Raw genomic sequence first — 17,984 nt, 5'->3', positions numbered from 1 at the left:
AAAACTTTGATACTCTCTCATCCCATGTTATATTAAATCACATTTACATCAATATACCTTATTTGAATAGAATTCTGCATATAGATTAACAGATATAAATAAGACTTTAACAATTTACTTCATGAAAAAAAAAAAATATAAATTAATAAATATCTTTTATGGTATTAATTGTGATGTTATTTAATACTAAGGTAAAAGCCCCAATAGATGATCACGTACCAGTATATGATCACTCCATGTATTTGTATATCTATATTCACAAATATATTCCATATATTGGTACATGATCATATATTGGGGCTTTTACCTTAATACCAAAGAAAGCTCTAGAAAACGGGTCACGGTGCAATTCGATGAGTCACTTCTAATGCATGAATACTTCACTTACACTGTAAAATTTATTGTAATTTATTGTTTTAGATTCCAAAACGTTTATTAGTTATTTGCAAGATATTAGTGTGACGGAACTACCTGCGTAACCAGGGAGTTTCCGCGGGAATATGAGTCATTCCCATTAATATGTATTTGTTTACCAAGTACAAGAAATTGAGATCATTTTTGGGGTGTCCGCGATTTAATTTTTTGGTAAATAAATAAAGATATTATCAAGAAAGATATTTTAGATTAACAGTAGGCAAAAGTAAAAGCGAGATTACTTTCAAATAAATAATTATTTTAAAAAGTAATAATAGATAAATACAGCGACTGTTAAATTTTAATTTGATTCGACGATACCTACACTATCTAATCGAGGTATTGAAACAATTACACGTTATAAATGCTTCTGTCATCGAGGGGTGAAGACAATATTGACCTCTGTATACTGTTTACATAAAAAAACTAGTAGCATTAAATTCAAACTATATATTTACAACGTCTAAACTGCAACGATACTAAAATTAGCCGACGTTTAAAAATTTTTGACTTTTTTTTTATTAATTAAATTAGAATTAAAAAAATATTTTTTATCATCCCAGATTATACTCAGTGATATCTCTGATGAAAAAAAAATTTCAGATTGTAGCTAAGAAAATCCAGATTATACAGCGTGATATCTGGATTATACTCATTATAATCAGGATTATACTAGCTACTATCTAAAAATTTTTTCACTCAGTATAATCTGGGATGATATCCAGTGTCATCTTATACTTTCCGTGTATAGTTTTTAAAATTTTCTGCACGTTAAATTTTTTCTTAATAATTTTTCAATAAAATAATTTACAAAAACTTTCAAATGTCGGCTAATTTAATTTTTGTTAAACTGCATCATTATTTACAATAAAAATATTTTAGTGTATTATATGCCCGAACGAATAACTTCACTACTTTTTTTTTTTTTTTTTATATAAAATTAGTTTTTTTTTTATATAAAATTAGTTTTTTTTAATTATTAAACTATCAGCAAAGAAGCATTTGACGTTTTTATAATCGTAGATGTGGCGAGTAATCAAATGTGCAGTGAGAAATATTTAAATACCAAATACCCAGTTAATAATACTGATTGCAACAAAGAGAATTTTTAATTATATGAAATAGGGTATTAATATTTATAGTTGATATTATGACCTTCAATATTTTGGATTATATCTACTGAACAATGGGAATAATTAATAAGAACTATTGATACCGAGGCACAGTCCTCACTCGTACGTCGTTCAAGACACTTCGGCCGCCAGTTCTTTTGGCGGTACCGTTTTAGTTTTTAACATTTTTCGCTTACTTTATAAATAAATAAATAAATTTATTAATTATTTTACTTTCAGTTGTAATTATCAATACAATAATATTGCCTTGATTATAAAATAAAATACATGGGTAAATTTTAATTTTACTTTTCTTTAAGGCGACCGTCGAATAATTAATTGGCTGTTTTTTATACTATTTTTGGAATAATGACGTCGACGAGTGATGATTCTCAAGTAGTTAATGCTGAAACAAATTTTGAGGGAAAAAGTGAAATTGCTGAGTTTTTTGAAGGATGTAATGTTCTTGTTACCGGAGGTTCGGGTTTCGTTGGAAAGCTCCTGGTTGAAAAACTATTGCGGTGAGTATTGTTTTATCTGTAAAAAAAATTTGATATTTTATTTTTAGGCAGAATTTTTAAAAATTTTTAGTTAAAAAAAAATACTATCAATTTTAATTTTAAGTAGCTTAAAAAATTTTACGCGCAGTCGAATTAAATGCATTATTCATAGGAATAGTTAATTTAATGCCTATGGATATGAATTTGTCTTGTTCGCGGCCTTGTTTTCTATCGCCGGAAATCACCTATTGAATAGAGCAAAATGTATTTACATGATACATTAGATTTACATGCTACATTAGATATACATGCGTTAGTTGAAAAATAAAAAAACAATTGTACGATTGTCAAACAATCGAGGTATTTTGCAATTGTACCTTTGAATATTTATTAATAAAAATTATAAATAATCACCTTGTTTTTAGATCATGTAATGTCAACAAAGTTTACCTCATTATTAGAGGGAAAAAAGGAAAATCTGTGGAGCAGCGTTACAAAGAGCACTTTGAAGATAAGGTATAAACTTTATCATATCTTCATCATGTTATTAATCACTAACTGACCCAAAAGATGTCCAGTCGGAATTTTAAAGAATTTTTTAGTGATTTTTTTTTAATACAGTTAATTAAGTGGATTGTTCAAAACCGCACTGGAGCTTATGCCAACTAATAATCACAAAATTGAATATCGCTAAGAAATAATAGTTTAAAAAATTATTAGTTTATTTTTATTTGAATTCAAATTTATTCTTACTAAGCGTTGTTTTAACTTTTTTTTAAATTATCAATTTTTTATTTTTTAATTTTAATAAAAAATATAAAAATTATGAATTTGTTAAAATTAGAGGTAAATATTTACAAGTGGGGTCAACCATTTTAATTTTCAATTTTGATTTTATTGATGTATTTTTTTTAAATACATAAAAAAATCATCAATTTAAAAAAAAAGTTGATTATCATAATTTTAACAAATTTTACAAATTTTCAAAAAAATTTATAAATTTTTTAGAAAATTGTGATATTCAACTTTTTTTTTTTTTTTAATTGTTCGTTTTTTAATGTACTTTTCAAAAAAAAAATATATATCAAAAACATCAAAAAAAGATAAAATAGAAATTTTATCCAAAACATGAGAGCCAAGTTTTTTTCAACTTTTAAAGGTAAAAAAGCTATCGAAATCTTTATTTTTTTCTTTCACGACATTTTTTTATCATAAATGCACCGTAAAAACAAGGAGAATGAAAAAAATTAAAAAATGTCAATTTATCACCTAGATATGGCCAAAAATAGGCTATACCTTATTTGTAAATAATTACTGTACAAATTTTTTTAATGATCAATGATCGAGGATTGATACAAGAATCTCATGAGAAAAAATTTTTTTGAATTTACTAATTTTTCAGAGAACTTTTTCAAGCATAAAAACTTAATTTACACGGAAAAAAGTAAACTGTAATAAATAACAGTCGACTTATAATAAGTAATGATCAACTGCTAAAAATTACCATTTCAAATAGTAAAATCGTGATTTTACTATTCACTTTATAATATTTACCATTTAAACGTTACAATTTATTATTTACATGGAAGAAAATACTATTTCAAACAGTAATATTTGCTATGTAAATGTCTAAAATGTTAAAGTATAATAATTAAGAATTCAGACTTTGATATTTATCATTTCGTACCTAAAAAATGATCTTATGATATGTAAAAAGTATCAAATAAAGTTAGTAAATTTCTAATACAAGCAACGTCAATATTTACAAAGTAAAATGGTAAATTTTAAACGCAACGCTAAAAATCAAACTGTAATTATTGACTTGCTTGGACTGGTAAAATGTATATTTTAAAAGTATAATTTTTACTGTTTCAAATGTTAAATTCTCCCAGAGTGAGACCCCCTTCTCTTTCATCTGAGTTCCCCTTCTCTTCATAATTTGGACTATATATTGAAATGGCAATTTTTACTGTTTGAAACTGTAATTTTTTAAGATGAAAGAGTCGTTATTTACTATAGTGACAGCTACTAATCACTTATTTTGGATATTAAATTATAAATTGTGGCTTTTATACTTTCTACATTAAGTTCTGTAATATTTATATTTTTGCCACCCCGATGTCCTCTTTACTATTCGAAACTATAAAAATTAACCGGAATCCGAGTGAATATTACAGTTTGCTTTTTTCCGTGTAGATTATCGCGAGCTTTTAAATTAGTCCAATGGATTCTTACCAACAAACAGGATTTAATTTTGATTTTTATAGAAGATAGATTGATTATATTAACTATCTATGTTATTTTTAGCTGTATGACAGATTAAAAGTAGAAAAACCAGATTTTGCTGGAAAAGTTGTGATGATTGAGGGCGGACTTGAAGACACAGGTCTAGTAATGTCACCAGAAAATAGAAAAATGCTAAAGAATTCCAATGTCGTATTTCACGGGGCTGCAACTGTCCGATTCGACGATAAACTGAGATTCGCAGTCAACATTAATGTCAGAGGAACAAAAGACATTTTTAATTTTGCCAGAGAAATGCCCAATCTCAAGGTAACTATTATCATCTCCATTTCTTCACTTACTTATTGATAAATATCTAAATAATTTACATCAACAATGGTATACTAGGCAATTGTTCACATTGGAACGGCATACTCGCAATGTATTAACAAATTTATCGATGAAGTATTTTACGAAAGTCCTTTGAATAGTGAAAATCTGTTGACATTGGTAGATATCCTCGATGATGAAGCTCTGGAATATATAACGCCAAAGTATTAATTTTTTTTTTTATATTTTTGTTAGAAAATTCTTTTTAACTAAGAAGATAAACTGACTGTTTATTTTAATGATTACAGGATCATAGGTGAGTGGCCAAACACTTACGCATTCACAAAAACAGTAGCGGAAGATGCGGTTCTCAGACACGGCGCAGGATTACCTGTTTGTATTGTTCGACCCTCGATAATAATTGCCACAGAGAAAGAGCCAGTTGAAGGATGGATTAATAATCTCTACGGGCCCACTGGGGTTCTCGTTGGTGCTGGTATAGGGTTACTGCGTACATTACATTGTTACCCTGAAAAAATAGGTGATATGATTCCGGCAGATTACGTTATCAACAATATTATTGCAGCTGCGTGGTATTGTGGAACAACGAAGTAAATTTTTTATATATTTTATTGATAATCTATATTATTAGAATAAGAAAAACCTTGTATCTTATGAACTATTGATATTTTTAAAGATATAAGCTCATCCCGACATTACACTCATTGAGACCTTTCATTTGAGTACCCACATCAATTTTTCATATATTTTATATATTTATATATATTACATATATGTATACATGAAAAATTTATCAAAAATGCATGTGGGTATTCAAATGAAAGCTTTTGATGAGTGTAATATCGGGATGAGCTTATATCTTTAAAAACATCAATAGTTAAGAAATGACATTGAATCTTGTCATCTAATGACATTCTTAAAGATATAAGCTCATTCTCACATTACACTCATTGTGACCTTTCATTTGAATACCCACATCAATTTTTCATATATTTATTTATATATTTCATATATATATATATATGAAAAATATATCAAAAATGCATGTGGGTACTCAAATGAAAGCTTTTGATGAGTGTAACATCGGGATGAGCTTATATCTTTGAAAACGTCAATAGTTAAGAAATGACATGTAAATTTTGTGAACTATTGACATTTTTAAAGATATAAGCTCACCCTCACATTACACTCATTCAGACCTTTCCTTTAAGTACCCACATCAATTTTTCATATATTTTATATATTTATTTATATTTATTTATATTTATTTATATATATATATATATATATATATATATATATATATATATATATATATATATATATATATTACATATATGTATATATGAAAAATATCTCAAAATGCATGTGGGTACTCAAATAAAAGCTTTTGATGAGTGTAACATCGGGATGAGCTTATATCTTTAAAACCATCAACATTTAAGAAAGTACAGTGCAATTTAACAAAAGTCATTATTTAATAAAGCAAAATTTGATTTATCTATAGTTCACAAGTCACCAGTCATATAGTGACTGCAAGGTTGCTAGTTTTTATCATTTATTTCAGGAATAATTAACAGTGTCTTTATTTTATAACTCACTAGTAATTTTTTAAAGTTAAAAATTTTTTTAATTTATTAATTAAAATAGTACTTCTCATTTTAATATTAAATGACACTAAAGTTAACTGACATTAAAAATTATTTTATAATTATATAAAAATTAAATTATAAAAAAAAATTTTTATATTTGAAAATTAAAAAAAATCACTAGTGGAATTTTTTTAAAGCTTTTTTTTTTACTAAAATTAATTTGTCAAAAAAATTAAAGAAATTGACAGTTGTCAGCTGACTTCAGTATCATTAATATTAATACAAAATAAATTAAATTTTTGTTCTTAAAGTTATTTATAGAACTGTAATACAATGAACTAATATAATCTGTGATAATGTGTGAAATAATTAGTCACCTAAAGCCCCCGAGAGCTTTGCCAAGTGGTACAGCGGATAACTACAACGATGAAGAAAATGATGACAAACCGCTTATATACAATTCTGTATCTTCAGTACAAAATCCGATATGTTGGGGTACTTTCATGAAACTTACTGAAGGTCATGGTAAAGTGGCCCCGCTTTCAACAGCTTTGTGGTATTATTTCTTCACCCTCAACAGTAATCTCTTCATGCACAACCTGTATGTCTTCGTACTTCACTTATTTCCGGCTCTGGTTATTGACACTATATTAAGGATAATAGGACGTAAACCGATGTACAGATACAGTTTTTTTTTCTTCAATTCCTCATTTTATTTTCCTGTTTAATCATATAAACTTTTTCTTCTTCTTTATCTAGGCTACTAACTACGTATAAAAAAATTCATAAATTCAGCTCGGTGATATCGTACTTTTGTACTCAGCAATGGAAGTTCCGTAATAACAATGTTGTAAGATTGTGGAACAAATTAACTCCACTAGATCGTAAAATATTTTACTTCAATGTTAGCGGATACAAATGGGAAGATTATTGTCAAACTAGTTTTTACGGAATTAGGACATTCTTAATGAATGAACCAATTAGTAACTTAGATGTCAGTGTAAGAAGATATAAAATGTATGTGTTTAGTGCTAGACAAATTAAAATTTTCTTAATATTTTTTTATTATATTAATGCTTTTTATTTCTTATATTTCAGGTTAAAATTCGCTCATTACACAGTAATAACAGTACTATACTTATTAATGTTCTGGCTATTATGGGCGCTGTATTCAACATTAGCCAATTAATTAGATTTATTTATAAAAACAATAACTATTGTAATTATTCATCTACAATTAACTACCTACACATCTGTCTATTATCACAATAACTGTGTAAAATCATATTGAATAATAAATTATTATTAAAATTTATTATATTTTATTTACTGAAATACAGATGACACTGAAGTTGACAGACATTAGAAATTTTATTAGAATTTTATACCAATTAAATTATTATAAAAAAATTTTAATTAAAAAATTCCACCCTGATTAAAAAAATCAATTGAAAAGAATTAAAACTATTTCAATTCTTTTTCATTCTGTTTAATTCCGATAGTCGCATTAAAAAGAATAGAAAATAATTTAAGCACCGGTAATTTGAATTCTTTTTAATTTTTAGAACAGTATTAAACTGAATTCAAAAGAATTCAAACTTCTCTCATTTTAATTCATTCCAATTCTAACTATCATATTAAAAATAATTCAAGCCCCGGTCATTTTAATTCTTTTCTATTCTTCATTAGTCAGGTCACTAAGAGCAAAAAGTACAACCGGGTCAAGACCTCCACCTAAAATTATGTTCGAGGTGTCATTGTGTGCGGATTTTGATGTAGATACGTTTTACGGTTGGTGACATGTCGCGTAAACAAATAGTTTAAAAGTTTTAAACGAATTAAAAAAAAAATAGGGGTTGGTTTTTTGCAAATATCTCATAAAGGTTTTGAAATATCGAGAATTTGAAAAAAGATCCAAAAAAGGCATAAAATTTCCTAAAAAAAGTCATATATCTCCCCGGACTGTAGCACCAATATTAATAATTTTAATTGAGCGGTGAAAATACCGAAAAAATGCGTGACTCTGCGCGCGGACGCTTCGGTCAACTCGGACGCTTAAACAATAAAAATTATTTTTACTAATTAAATATGAAAATTAAGGAATGAAAAAAATCAGGCACATGTTGTAGGCAGATAGTTGAATAAACAATAATCAGCATTCAAAAAATTTTTATCTTAATTTTCTTTTTAATTATGCTTTTGTTAATTAACAAAAGTTTTAAAAATGAAATTAAACAATAAAACCTCGATAATTCTTAAACTGGAAGTCAAGAAATTTTTTTTTTGACCTGTTCGTTGACGGCTTTAGAAAAGATCCTTGTTGGAAAAATTAAAAATTTTTCATTTTTATTTTTTTTACAATCAATTAAAAATGCTGAAAAAGAAGAAACATAAATAAAACATTGAAAAAAATTTTTTTTTTTTAATATCCCGATTCATTCAATTTTTTAATACTAAAAGCCATATGAAAATAAAGATTAATATTTTTTTACCATAATTGTTTAAAAAATTGAAATCAACAAATGTGTTATTTATAATATAGTTGAAAATTTTTTTTTGGAAATGTAATTAATAATCAAAATATTGATTTTTAAGATAAAAATCGTTTCGTAAAAAAAATTTTTTATTGCTTAAAATCGTACTTTTTAGTTAACAATTTTTTTATGCAAGTTAATATGAATATTAAGGAACTATTTTTTTTTAATGCTCATTTTCATTGCTCTTTCTGAATATGACAAAAAAAATGATTATTTCAAATGTTTATTTGTTTTTTAAATAAACAATTTGTTATGAACAAATTAAATTTTGCGCTATATTTTTTTTAAATACTATAAAAATATACAAAAACGGTCATGTATCATTTTTTAAGCAAAAAAATTTTTTTATATTTTTTATATAATTAAAAAAATTTTCATACTTCGAACTTGCAGTTTTTATTCGTGTTTCTCATTACTGAATTTTTAACTCAGTTACATCTCTACTCACAAAGAATCTATTCACTTACATTTGTAATCATTTACATCTCTACTCACAAATTTTTACATTATCAATTAACTATAAATTTGTGAGTAGAGATGAACGTGAGTACAGTTGTAAATGATAACAAATGTAAGTGAATAAATTCTTTGTGAATAGAGATGCAACTGAGTTAAAAATTCAGTGAGTAGACTTGAAAATGAATACAATTGAAACTGAGCAAAGTTGTAATTGACTACTGTTGAATTTGAGTAAGGCTGTAACTGATTAAAGTTCTACCTGAAGGCAAATAATATTGAATAAAGTTGAATCAGAGTAAACATTTAAATGAATAAAGCTGTGACTGATTGAAGATAATTTTGAATAAAAGTGTAATTGAGTGCAGATGTCGTTGATGGCTGTGAGTAGAGATTTTATGAGTAGACCTGTAACACAGCCGCTGAGGTCCAATATGAGAAATAGAAAAAGCGTAGAGCTAGGAGAAAAAGAGGAATCAGCCTTGTAAAAACCGAGGGGTGTTACAAGTAAAGCACAATAATAATAAATCATTCAATTTCTTTCATTATTTTTCATTCAATTAACATCTTTAACTCGAACAGATACCACAAGATTCCAGTTTTACTTGCATTCAAGTTCGATGGATTTCCATCGAACTAATGTACAAGAGAGGAAAGTTAAGAAGAAAAACATGTATTTTACTAAGGACAATACAGAGGTTTAGACCTCACAATAAAATAGTTTTAACATTATAGTTAGTCTGCGACTAAACTCTGTCAAGTAACGACACTTTTCTCGATACGATTCCTTTTTAAATAAAGATTCTATTTGAATCACTCTATGTGGATAATAATATTGTTTTTCACTTTACTTATTATTAATCCTATCCATAACTTCCTACATAAATATAGATATCTCATAATTTTTAGAATAAATTATTATTATTAACAGCCGAGACCAGTGATTGCAGTTTCAATCGGCTTAGCGAAACGAATGGAAATTTTGAAAAAATGTTTTTAGAGATAATAGATAATTTAATAAACTATTTCACCACAAAGCATTTTTTTCAAAAATTTCATTCGTTTCGTGAAACCAATCGAAACTGCAATTGCTCTGCTGTTGGAAGTGCGACAGAGATAGTTCCGTTGAGCTCCGTGAGAGCAAAGCGAGAAAAAGATGGTCTCGCCTGTTAAAAAAAAATAGTAATTTATTTATTAAAAAATTTTAAAAAGTGCTAAGATGTCTGTTTACTTCAGTGTCGCTGTCTTTTACATTAACAAACTCTAACTTACCGATTTAAAATTTTCAAAAATTCCCGCTAGATAGTTCGCTTACTCGCCACTAGGTGGCGAAGCCAGTACCAAGTTCCAAAAAGTCTTCCCAGATATTCAGATCAGTATCAGTGAGTAACGCTCGCAGGTTTAATGCAGTTGACTCCGACAATTCTTCCTCAATTTATTTATTTTTAATTAATATAGAAAATAAAGTAATTATTAATCACTATTTCATCAAACTTATTAAATCAGTCAAGCTATTATAATAAGAAAAATGGTAAGAAATAAAATGCTTGCTTACTGAGTAATTAATAAGTATAATTAATGAAATTATTTTTTAGCTGTCACTTTTATTCTTTATTTTTTTATTTCATTAATTTCGTAATTATTTCGAATAGTTTTTTATTTTAAAACAATCATGAATATTGTCAATGATTAAAATGATTACTGTAATTAACAAATGATAAAACACAATGGCGGGTATTGAAATTTTTGCAAATTTGCTTTTTATAAAAAAATTTTTTATACCAATGATAAAATTCGTAGTTAATAATTTTTAAAATAAAAATGATTATTATTAATTATCATTTTTTTTAATTATAATCATAAAATAATAATAAATAATATCTTATTAATTAAATTTTTTTTTCAAACTTTAAATGTCATATTTTACATTTAAAAAAAAATTAATAATTTTTAAAATAAAAATAATCATTATTAATTATCATTTTTTTTTTAATAACAAACAAAAAAAAATTAATAATATCTAAATAATTCAATTTTTTTTTTTCAAATTTTTAATGTCATATTTTACATTAAAAAAAAATCGTAAAATTCATAAAATGTCGATTTTTAATATCATTATCTTTCATCTTAACCAACTCTATCTTACCGACTAAAAATTTTCAAATTTTCCCGCTAAGTAGTTTTCTCGCCCGCCACTAGGTGGCAATACTAGTACCGACTTCCCGCGTATCCCGCTCAGTATCAGTGAGTAACGGACACCGGCCTGATGCAGTTGACTCAGACAATTCTCCCTCAACTCATTTATTATTATCAATATCAATATTAATATAAATATCAATTACTATTTCAATTTATTAAGTCAATCCGTCAATTACAATGATAACAATGGTAAGAAATAAAATGCTTACCGAGAACTGAGTAATTAATAAATATTACTTTTATTTTTTATCTTTTTGCCACCGCTTTGTCATACTTTTGCAATTATATTTTTCACTTTTTTTTACCTTAAAACAATAATAAATTTTTTAAAAATAATTCTTACTGTTGATAAACGACAAAATAAAATGGCGGCCGTGAAATTTTGCAAAATAAAATTTAAAAAAATTTTTTTTTGCCGATGAAACTTTCAGGTAGTAATTAATTAAAAAATAATTATTATTAATAATAATTTTTTTTGACAAATAAGAAAGTTAAATTATAATATTTAAAAATATTTGTTCGTTTTTTTTTTTATTTAATGTTTTATTAATTGAACTATTCAAACAAAATAGATAAAAAAAAAATTAATAATTTTATAATTAATAATGAATGATTTTTTTTTTTAATAATGTTTTATTAATTAAATTATTCAGAAAAAATAGATAAAAAAATTAATAATTAATAATTTTTTTTAATGTTTTATTAACTGAACTATTCAGACAAAATAATGAAACTAAAATTAGCCGACAGCGAAAAATTTTTATTTTTTTTTATTAATTAAATTAGCAATAAAAAAATATTTTTAAAAAATTGCACGTACAGTTTTTCAAATTTTTTGCATGTGGAATTTTTTCTTTTAATTTTTTGTAATAATTTTATTTATAAAAAAAATTCTGAAAATTGTCAGTTGTCTGCTAATTTTATTTTCATACAAAATAGATTAAAAAAAATTAATAATTTTAATATTTAATAATTAATGCTTTTTGCATGTAATTCATTATAAAAAATATAAAAAATTTTTATATCTTAATTTAAGTGAAATATTTTTGCAAAAAAAAAGCGCGGGAAATATATCCGACACTAGCCGTTCAAAGCTAATGTAAAATAAGAAGCATATTGTTGTGTATAAACACTGACTGTAATATGGAGTAATTAAAGTTAGGAGTTAGGAGATAGAACAACAGCTTGCCGACTCGAAGTGTAGGACTGGGAGAGGCGGATAAGCTCAATCGTGTGGGCTGCGCTTGTATCACGAGCTCGATACTCGTAGTGTACGGGGCTACGAGTGGAGTAGCTTGAGTGGTGGTTCTACTCGTATAGTATCGCGAGGAAAGAACCCGTGGCTGTTACAACTCGGTTTTCAGCAAGCCAGTGTACGCCCGGCTGCCGACACGAGCGGAAGGTGCATATGTCCTTTCTATTTAAAAACATTCCCAGTACGCTTATAAACACTCCAACCTGCTCGTCGTTGTCATTTATATTTTAATTATTATTTTTTTTAGTAATAGTTAGTTACTAGTGTCACCAAGAACAGTTTTGTTTAAATAGAAAAGGGTGTCAATTTTTTTTTTAAATTTCAATTAAAAACAAATCAGGCTTGTCATTACCTGAAATGAATAATTCGGAGGATTTACATTGTATTACGTGAGCATTATTGTTATTGCTACTGAGACGCGTGTCTTGTGATTTAATTGTCAAGAGTGAGATTTAATGAACGTGGGCTTAATAATATTGATAAGATAAAAATAATTAAAATTGTAAATATTTAAAAATAATTGTGATCGTTTTAACACCGTCGTTACATAATGGTCCTTTTAATTTGGCACCCTGGAGCGCGAACCGTCCACCGGTTGGCATAGGACCGCGTGGCGATCAGCTGATCGCTAGTCAACCTTAGCTTATTCTGCAAGCGCTGCTCCAATTTGTCCGACACAAAACACACACTGTCAGTTTACCACGTGAGAGTATTTAGAGTGTCTACTAGGTCACATACCAATTTTCAATTCTATAAATAGATAAATAGACCGGGTATAGCAACTCCAATTGCTAATTGTTAATTACTGGACATTAAAATAGAGACAAACTTTATGGGCAGAGTTGATGACATTGTGAGTGCTTACGGAGATTTAAACTCAATAATTAAATTACAAAACACTCTTGTTGGTAATTAAAAAATTACAATTAATAGTGTAAAGTTTATTGTTATTGATATATTAATTATTAAATTTTAATTGTAGATATGAAAATGATCTGCCGACACATATGACAATTAAGCGTAATCAATTTGCGTCGTCTGCGTCGCACGTGATCGCGAGTGAGTGACCTCTGAATTTATCAAGTGGAGAATTTCATCGGGCTGTTGAGAGTTCATCGATCGCTCTCTACTCACTCATTCACTTGTCATCTTTTTATTTTCTCTCTCTGTTTATTCAAATACATTACACATTATTTTAACATTCTCTCACTCTCACTCTCTTGAAAAACACCGCTGTGCCCTCCCCAAGTAATATAATTTTTTAGCCAGTCTGTCTGTCTATATTTTTAGCTCGGCTTATCGCGCCCGCAGCTTTGCTAATCCGGAAATGTATTTGCCGCGCGAGACAATCCGAATCTCACTAACTTTCGGTCATTGAATTGTTATTTATCGGTAATGTATTTTAAAAATCCCGAAATTGAATTACTGATGATAAAATGCAAAAGAACTATCGATTATCGGACTATTGCAAAAGTTCTATGACAAAGCCTTAATTCTTTTTGTTTTTTATTATTTTTTACTGATAATTAGTAGTATTGTAATTATTATTGATATAATAATAATAATAATTATTTATTCAAGCATTTTATTCAATGACAATTATTGCTCCGATTACGTTAAACGTGACTGAAACCCGCCAAGACATTTTTAAAACCCGCGTGTGTCACTTTGTAAAGACAATTTTTATTGTGGAATTAAACTTTGGTGTTAAATTATATAAGTAATAAGTAATATATAATCGTGCTAATAATTGTGGTTTTAAATGTCCGTGAAAATATAATAAAGTGCCTCGAACGTGGTCCTATTGCTGTGATAAACTCAAGTTTATTTTATCATACGCACTCATAAGTGAAGCAATACTGTGATAGGAGTTGTACGTTGACGAGGATTCGAGTGTCAAGCTGGTGAATTAGTTTGACAGGTCACGGAGCTACGTCTGTTTCAAGCCCAATTTGAGTAAGTTTTTAAATAAATTTTTTTATCACAAAAAATTGATTATTTTTTTATTGCCAAACTTGTTTTTTTTTTTTATCAAATAAATTAACTAAAAAAATATTTTTAATAATTTTTCATGACACTGAAATATGATAATAAAGTTAGCCGACATTTTTGATTTTTTTATTTTGCTTAATTTATTAAATTGTAAATAATACTAAAGTTAGCCGACGTTTTTAATTTTTTGATTTTTTTTCAATAATTAAATTAGAACAAAAAAATATTTTTAAAAAATTGCACTTTCAGTTTTTCAAGTTTTTTACAAATGAAATTTTTTTTATTTTTTTATAATAATTTTTTCAATAAAAAAAAAAATTCTAAAAATTTTTAGATGTCGGCTAAGTTAATTTTCATAAATTATAACTAAAAAATATTTTAAAAAAATTGTACTTATAGTTTTTGAAGTTTTTAACAAGTGAAAAAATTTTCTTTTAATTTTTTTATAATAATTTTTTAATAAAAAAAAAATCACATAAATTTTTCGATGTCGGCTAACTTTATTTTCATCACTGAAATTAGCATACATTTGAAAATTCTTGAAATTTTCATAACAATGATTATAAAAAAAATTCGTACTTATAATTTATTTAATCTAATTAGAAAATCTAAAAAATTGTCAGATGTCTGTTAAATTCAGTATCACAATTATTCACTTAAAATTTTATTTTAAAAAATATTTTATAATGAAATATCAAAAAAAAAAAAAAAATCAAGAAAATTTTAAATATTAAATAATTTATGTGTGAAAAAAATGGACAATTTTTTTTTCTATGTATACATTTAGTATCAATGTTTATTATCGGATAGGCGGCAAGTGATAGTTAATAGTTGATAAATATTATCACGTCTCAGATATGATTTGCATGATGAATGATAAGTTAACTTTTATGCTATCAATATTAATGATGCGTTAAAATTTTTTGCTCATAGTACGTGCGTATATACATAGTGTGGGGTACGTAACCAGTAATGACGATAAAACGATAAACGTGCAATTGGCTGGACGTAAACACGTGCAGGGTATTGATGTATCAAGTGTCGCGCGCCACTAACCGCGATCGATAATAAATAAACAACTCATATCCACTCATATATATACTATATATACTTATGGTATTAATTTATGTATCGATACCGTCGATCAAGTATCTAGTGTGAGTAGTTTATTTATTATTTCATTTCTTACACATGCATTTTTAAATGCTGTGTAATTGTCATCTGAAATATTAAAAGATATTATCTAATTAACTCATAAATAAATTTATCTCAGATTAAATTTTATTGAATTATAATTGATCCGCTAAATTAAATAAAAACACAATTATTTATTCAAATTTTATTTTTACCAAGTGAAATATCGACTCTAATTGAATTTAAATGAAAGTTATCAATAATAATAAAAAAAATCAGGATTAAGCAAAGAGAAATGACAAATGTCCTCTGAAATTTCATTTAATCAATTGAATCTTAATGCTCTGCGTCAAGTAATGTTCCAAGCGATTAAAAACTTTTAAAAATAATGCCCGTCATCTGTAATAACCGCGACAATCAATATGCATCAGGAAATGAATTCGAAATGAATAATTACTAAAATCTACCGGTCGATTTATTACCAAGCCCGTATATATAAAAAATTCCTCAACTGAATTCAAAGAATAAATAAATAAAAAATGTGTATCTAATTACTAGAATTGCATAAAATTCACCTGCATCGTCCGCTAACTCTTACATGTGTGTTAACTCTTAGTGTATTCTCTTTATATTTTAATTTAGCGACTTGTTAGCTGTCGGATTGACTCAGTGATACGTTTAATGGGATTATTTATGCCACCAAAGGCGCTTAAATGACCACTTGCCATATCATCATATCTACCTAACAGCCGGTAACATAATTATGTTGACATGGATCGTAAGACAATATTTTTAGTTAATACATTATGTACAAGTTATTAACTCTCAATGACGATTCACTTTTTTATTCTATAATAATACAAGTATAAGAATAATAATTACGATATATATTTGAGTGTCCGCAAAGTCGTTTAAAATAAAAAAGAAAAAAAAAGTGTATTAATTAACCGTGCAAAATACTGTTAACACGTGCGTAGGCTTAATTTAATTTAGTAGTATAAATCAATTAAATGACTAAACACATAAATCATGATAATGTAGTTATTTTTGTAATATGTCTATCACAATTTTATTACCAATTGTAAAGTAATGTCTTTTGCAAGTAATTATTTATAATTTTGACGTTTAAGTCCACGCGTTAAAGGATATTTTTTGCTGTAATGCACTATAGTAGACTGTAGTTGTAGTTGTTGGCTAGTCTGGACTCAACTTATTACAAGTAAATAAAAGTAGAGACTATCTAATCGAGGTAAAGTAAATTAGCGCTAGTTATTTCTTCGGGCTACAGGCTACGGGATTTTCTTCAATGGCTGGAAATATTTTTTTTTGTCTATATATATACGTATATAATATGTCATATACAATACATATCATGTGTGGAACACTTTCTTTGTTAATGATAGTGTAAGTGATAGTTATAAGTTAAAAGTATGAGGCATAATACACTGATAGAAAGATTTCTTAACATTTAAGAAGATTTATTTGTATTTAATAAATCATTTCTTAGTATTTAAAAAATATTTCTTTGTATTTAAGAAATATTTCTTAAATACAAAGAAATCTTCTTAAATACTAAGAAATCCTTCTATCAGTGTACATTAACATTATTTATTTGTAGTGGTAGATATTTAAAAAGACATGAATGTTGACAAGAGTAGTCATAGTCTCTAAGCACGTAATAACGACAACTGTGTACTGTATAGTAGACGGCGGGCTCCGGGGCGTTTCCGTATCGATCACAATAATGTCGCATGGCAATCGACTCGCGCAAATGCGGTCGACCATGCGGGCAACGTCACGAATTTAGTTCTCATCCGGAAATATAATTTCATTGTTACGACACACATTTTTACTTTGTGTTAAGTATTGTTTCTTGTATCTTCTTTTTAACTTTTTTTTTTGCGGGGTATTTAAATTTAGTTTGAAAAAATTCCGCTAGGTGGCGACGGAGAAAGTTTTTCTCGCATGGAAATTTAGAATTTGGTTATATTAAGCGTGTATGGGCAAGCGCCTGGGGGGAGAGCACATTTTTATGAGTTGAGGTAGGCTAGGATAGCAGTGGGGTTAAGTGACGGAAATAATCAGGTGACATTTGTTGATTTATGGTCACAATTACTCATATCTTAATGAGAGCAATTTTATTCCGACTTTCAATTATTTTTTTTGGACAATATGAACAGCTGGTTATCTTAAAATTTTTATAATCAATTATTGAAGCA

At 27.0% G+C, this 17,984-nt stretch overlaps 2 protein-coding genes across 6 annotated transcripts in view; both read left to right on the top strand.

The window, feature by feature from the left end:
• The first annotated feature begins 1,566 nt into the window (after positions 1–1,566).
• Positions 1,567–7,505, top strand: LOC123261189 (fatty acyl-CoA reductase wat-like). Of its 3 annotated transcripts, none has more exons than XM_044722712.1 (9): positions 1,567–1,690; positions 1,847–2,047; positions 2,452–2,542; positions 4,334–4,579; positions 4,658–4,803; positions 4,888–5,190; positions 6,566–6,868; positions 6,952–7,209; positions 7,291–7,505. In XM_044722712.1, exons 2-9 carry the CDS (start codon positions 1,896–1,898, stop codon positions 7,379–7,381), a joined length of 1,590 nt encoding a protein of 529 aa, XP_044578647.1. In that variant the 5' UTR covers positions 1,567–1,690; positions 1,847–1,895; the 3' UTR covers positions 7,382–7,505. The 3 variants fall into 3 exon arrangements, with proteins under 3 accessions (XP_044578647.1, XP_044578645.1, XP_044578646.1); XM_044722710.1 differs by having other exon boundaries at positions 1,570–1,690; positions 1,767–2,047; XM_044722711.1 differs by having other exon boundaries at positions 1,605–1,768.
• Positions 7,506–12,718: 5,213 nt separating this feature from the next.
• Positions 12,719–17,984, top strand: part of LOC123261823 (Krueppel-like factor 3) — a 252,539-nt gene continuing 247,273 nt past the window's right edge. The window contains exons 1-2 of one of the 3 annotated variants that reach the window (XM_044723655.1): positions 12,719–13,547; positions 13,622–14,595. The gene's annotated coding sequence lies outside the window, so the exon portion shown is untranslated. Of the gene's footprint in view, positions 14,596–17,984 lie in introns of all 3 variants that reach the window. The other 2 variants (XM_044723652.1, XM_044723656.1) reach the window with 2 other exon arrangements.

Source organism: Cotesia glomerata, linkage group LG3 (genome assembly GCF_020080835.1).
Source record: "Cotesia glomerata isolate CgM1 linkage group LG3, MPM_Cglom_v2.3, whole genome shotgun sequence".
NCBI lineage: Eukaryota > Metazoa > Arthropoda > Insecta > Hymenoptera > Braconidae > Cotesia > Cotesia glomerata.
The sequence above is the reverse complement of the archived record's forward strand: the minus strand, read 5'-3'. Positions and strand labels throughout refer to the sequence as shown.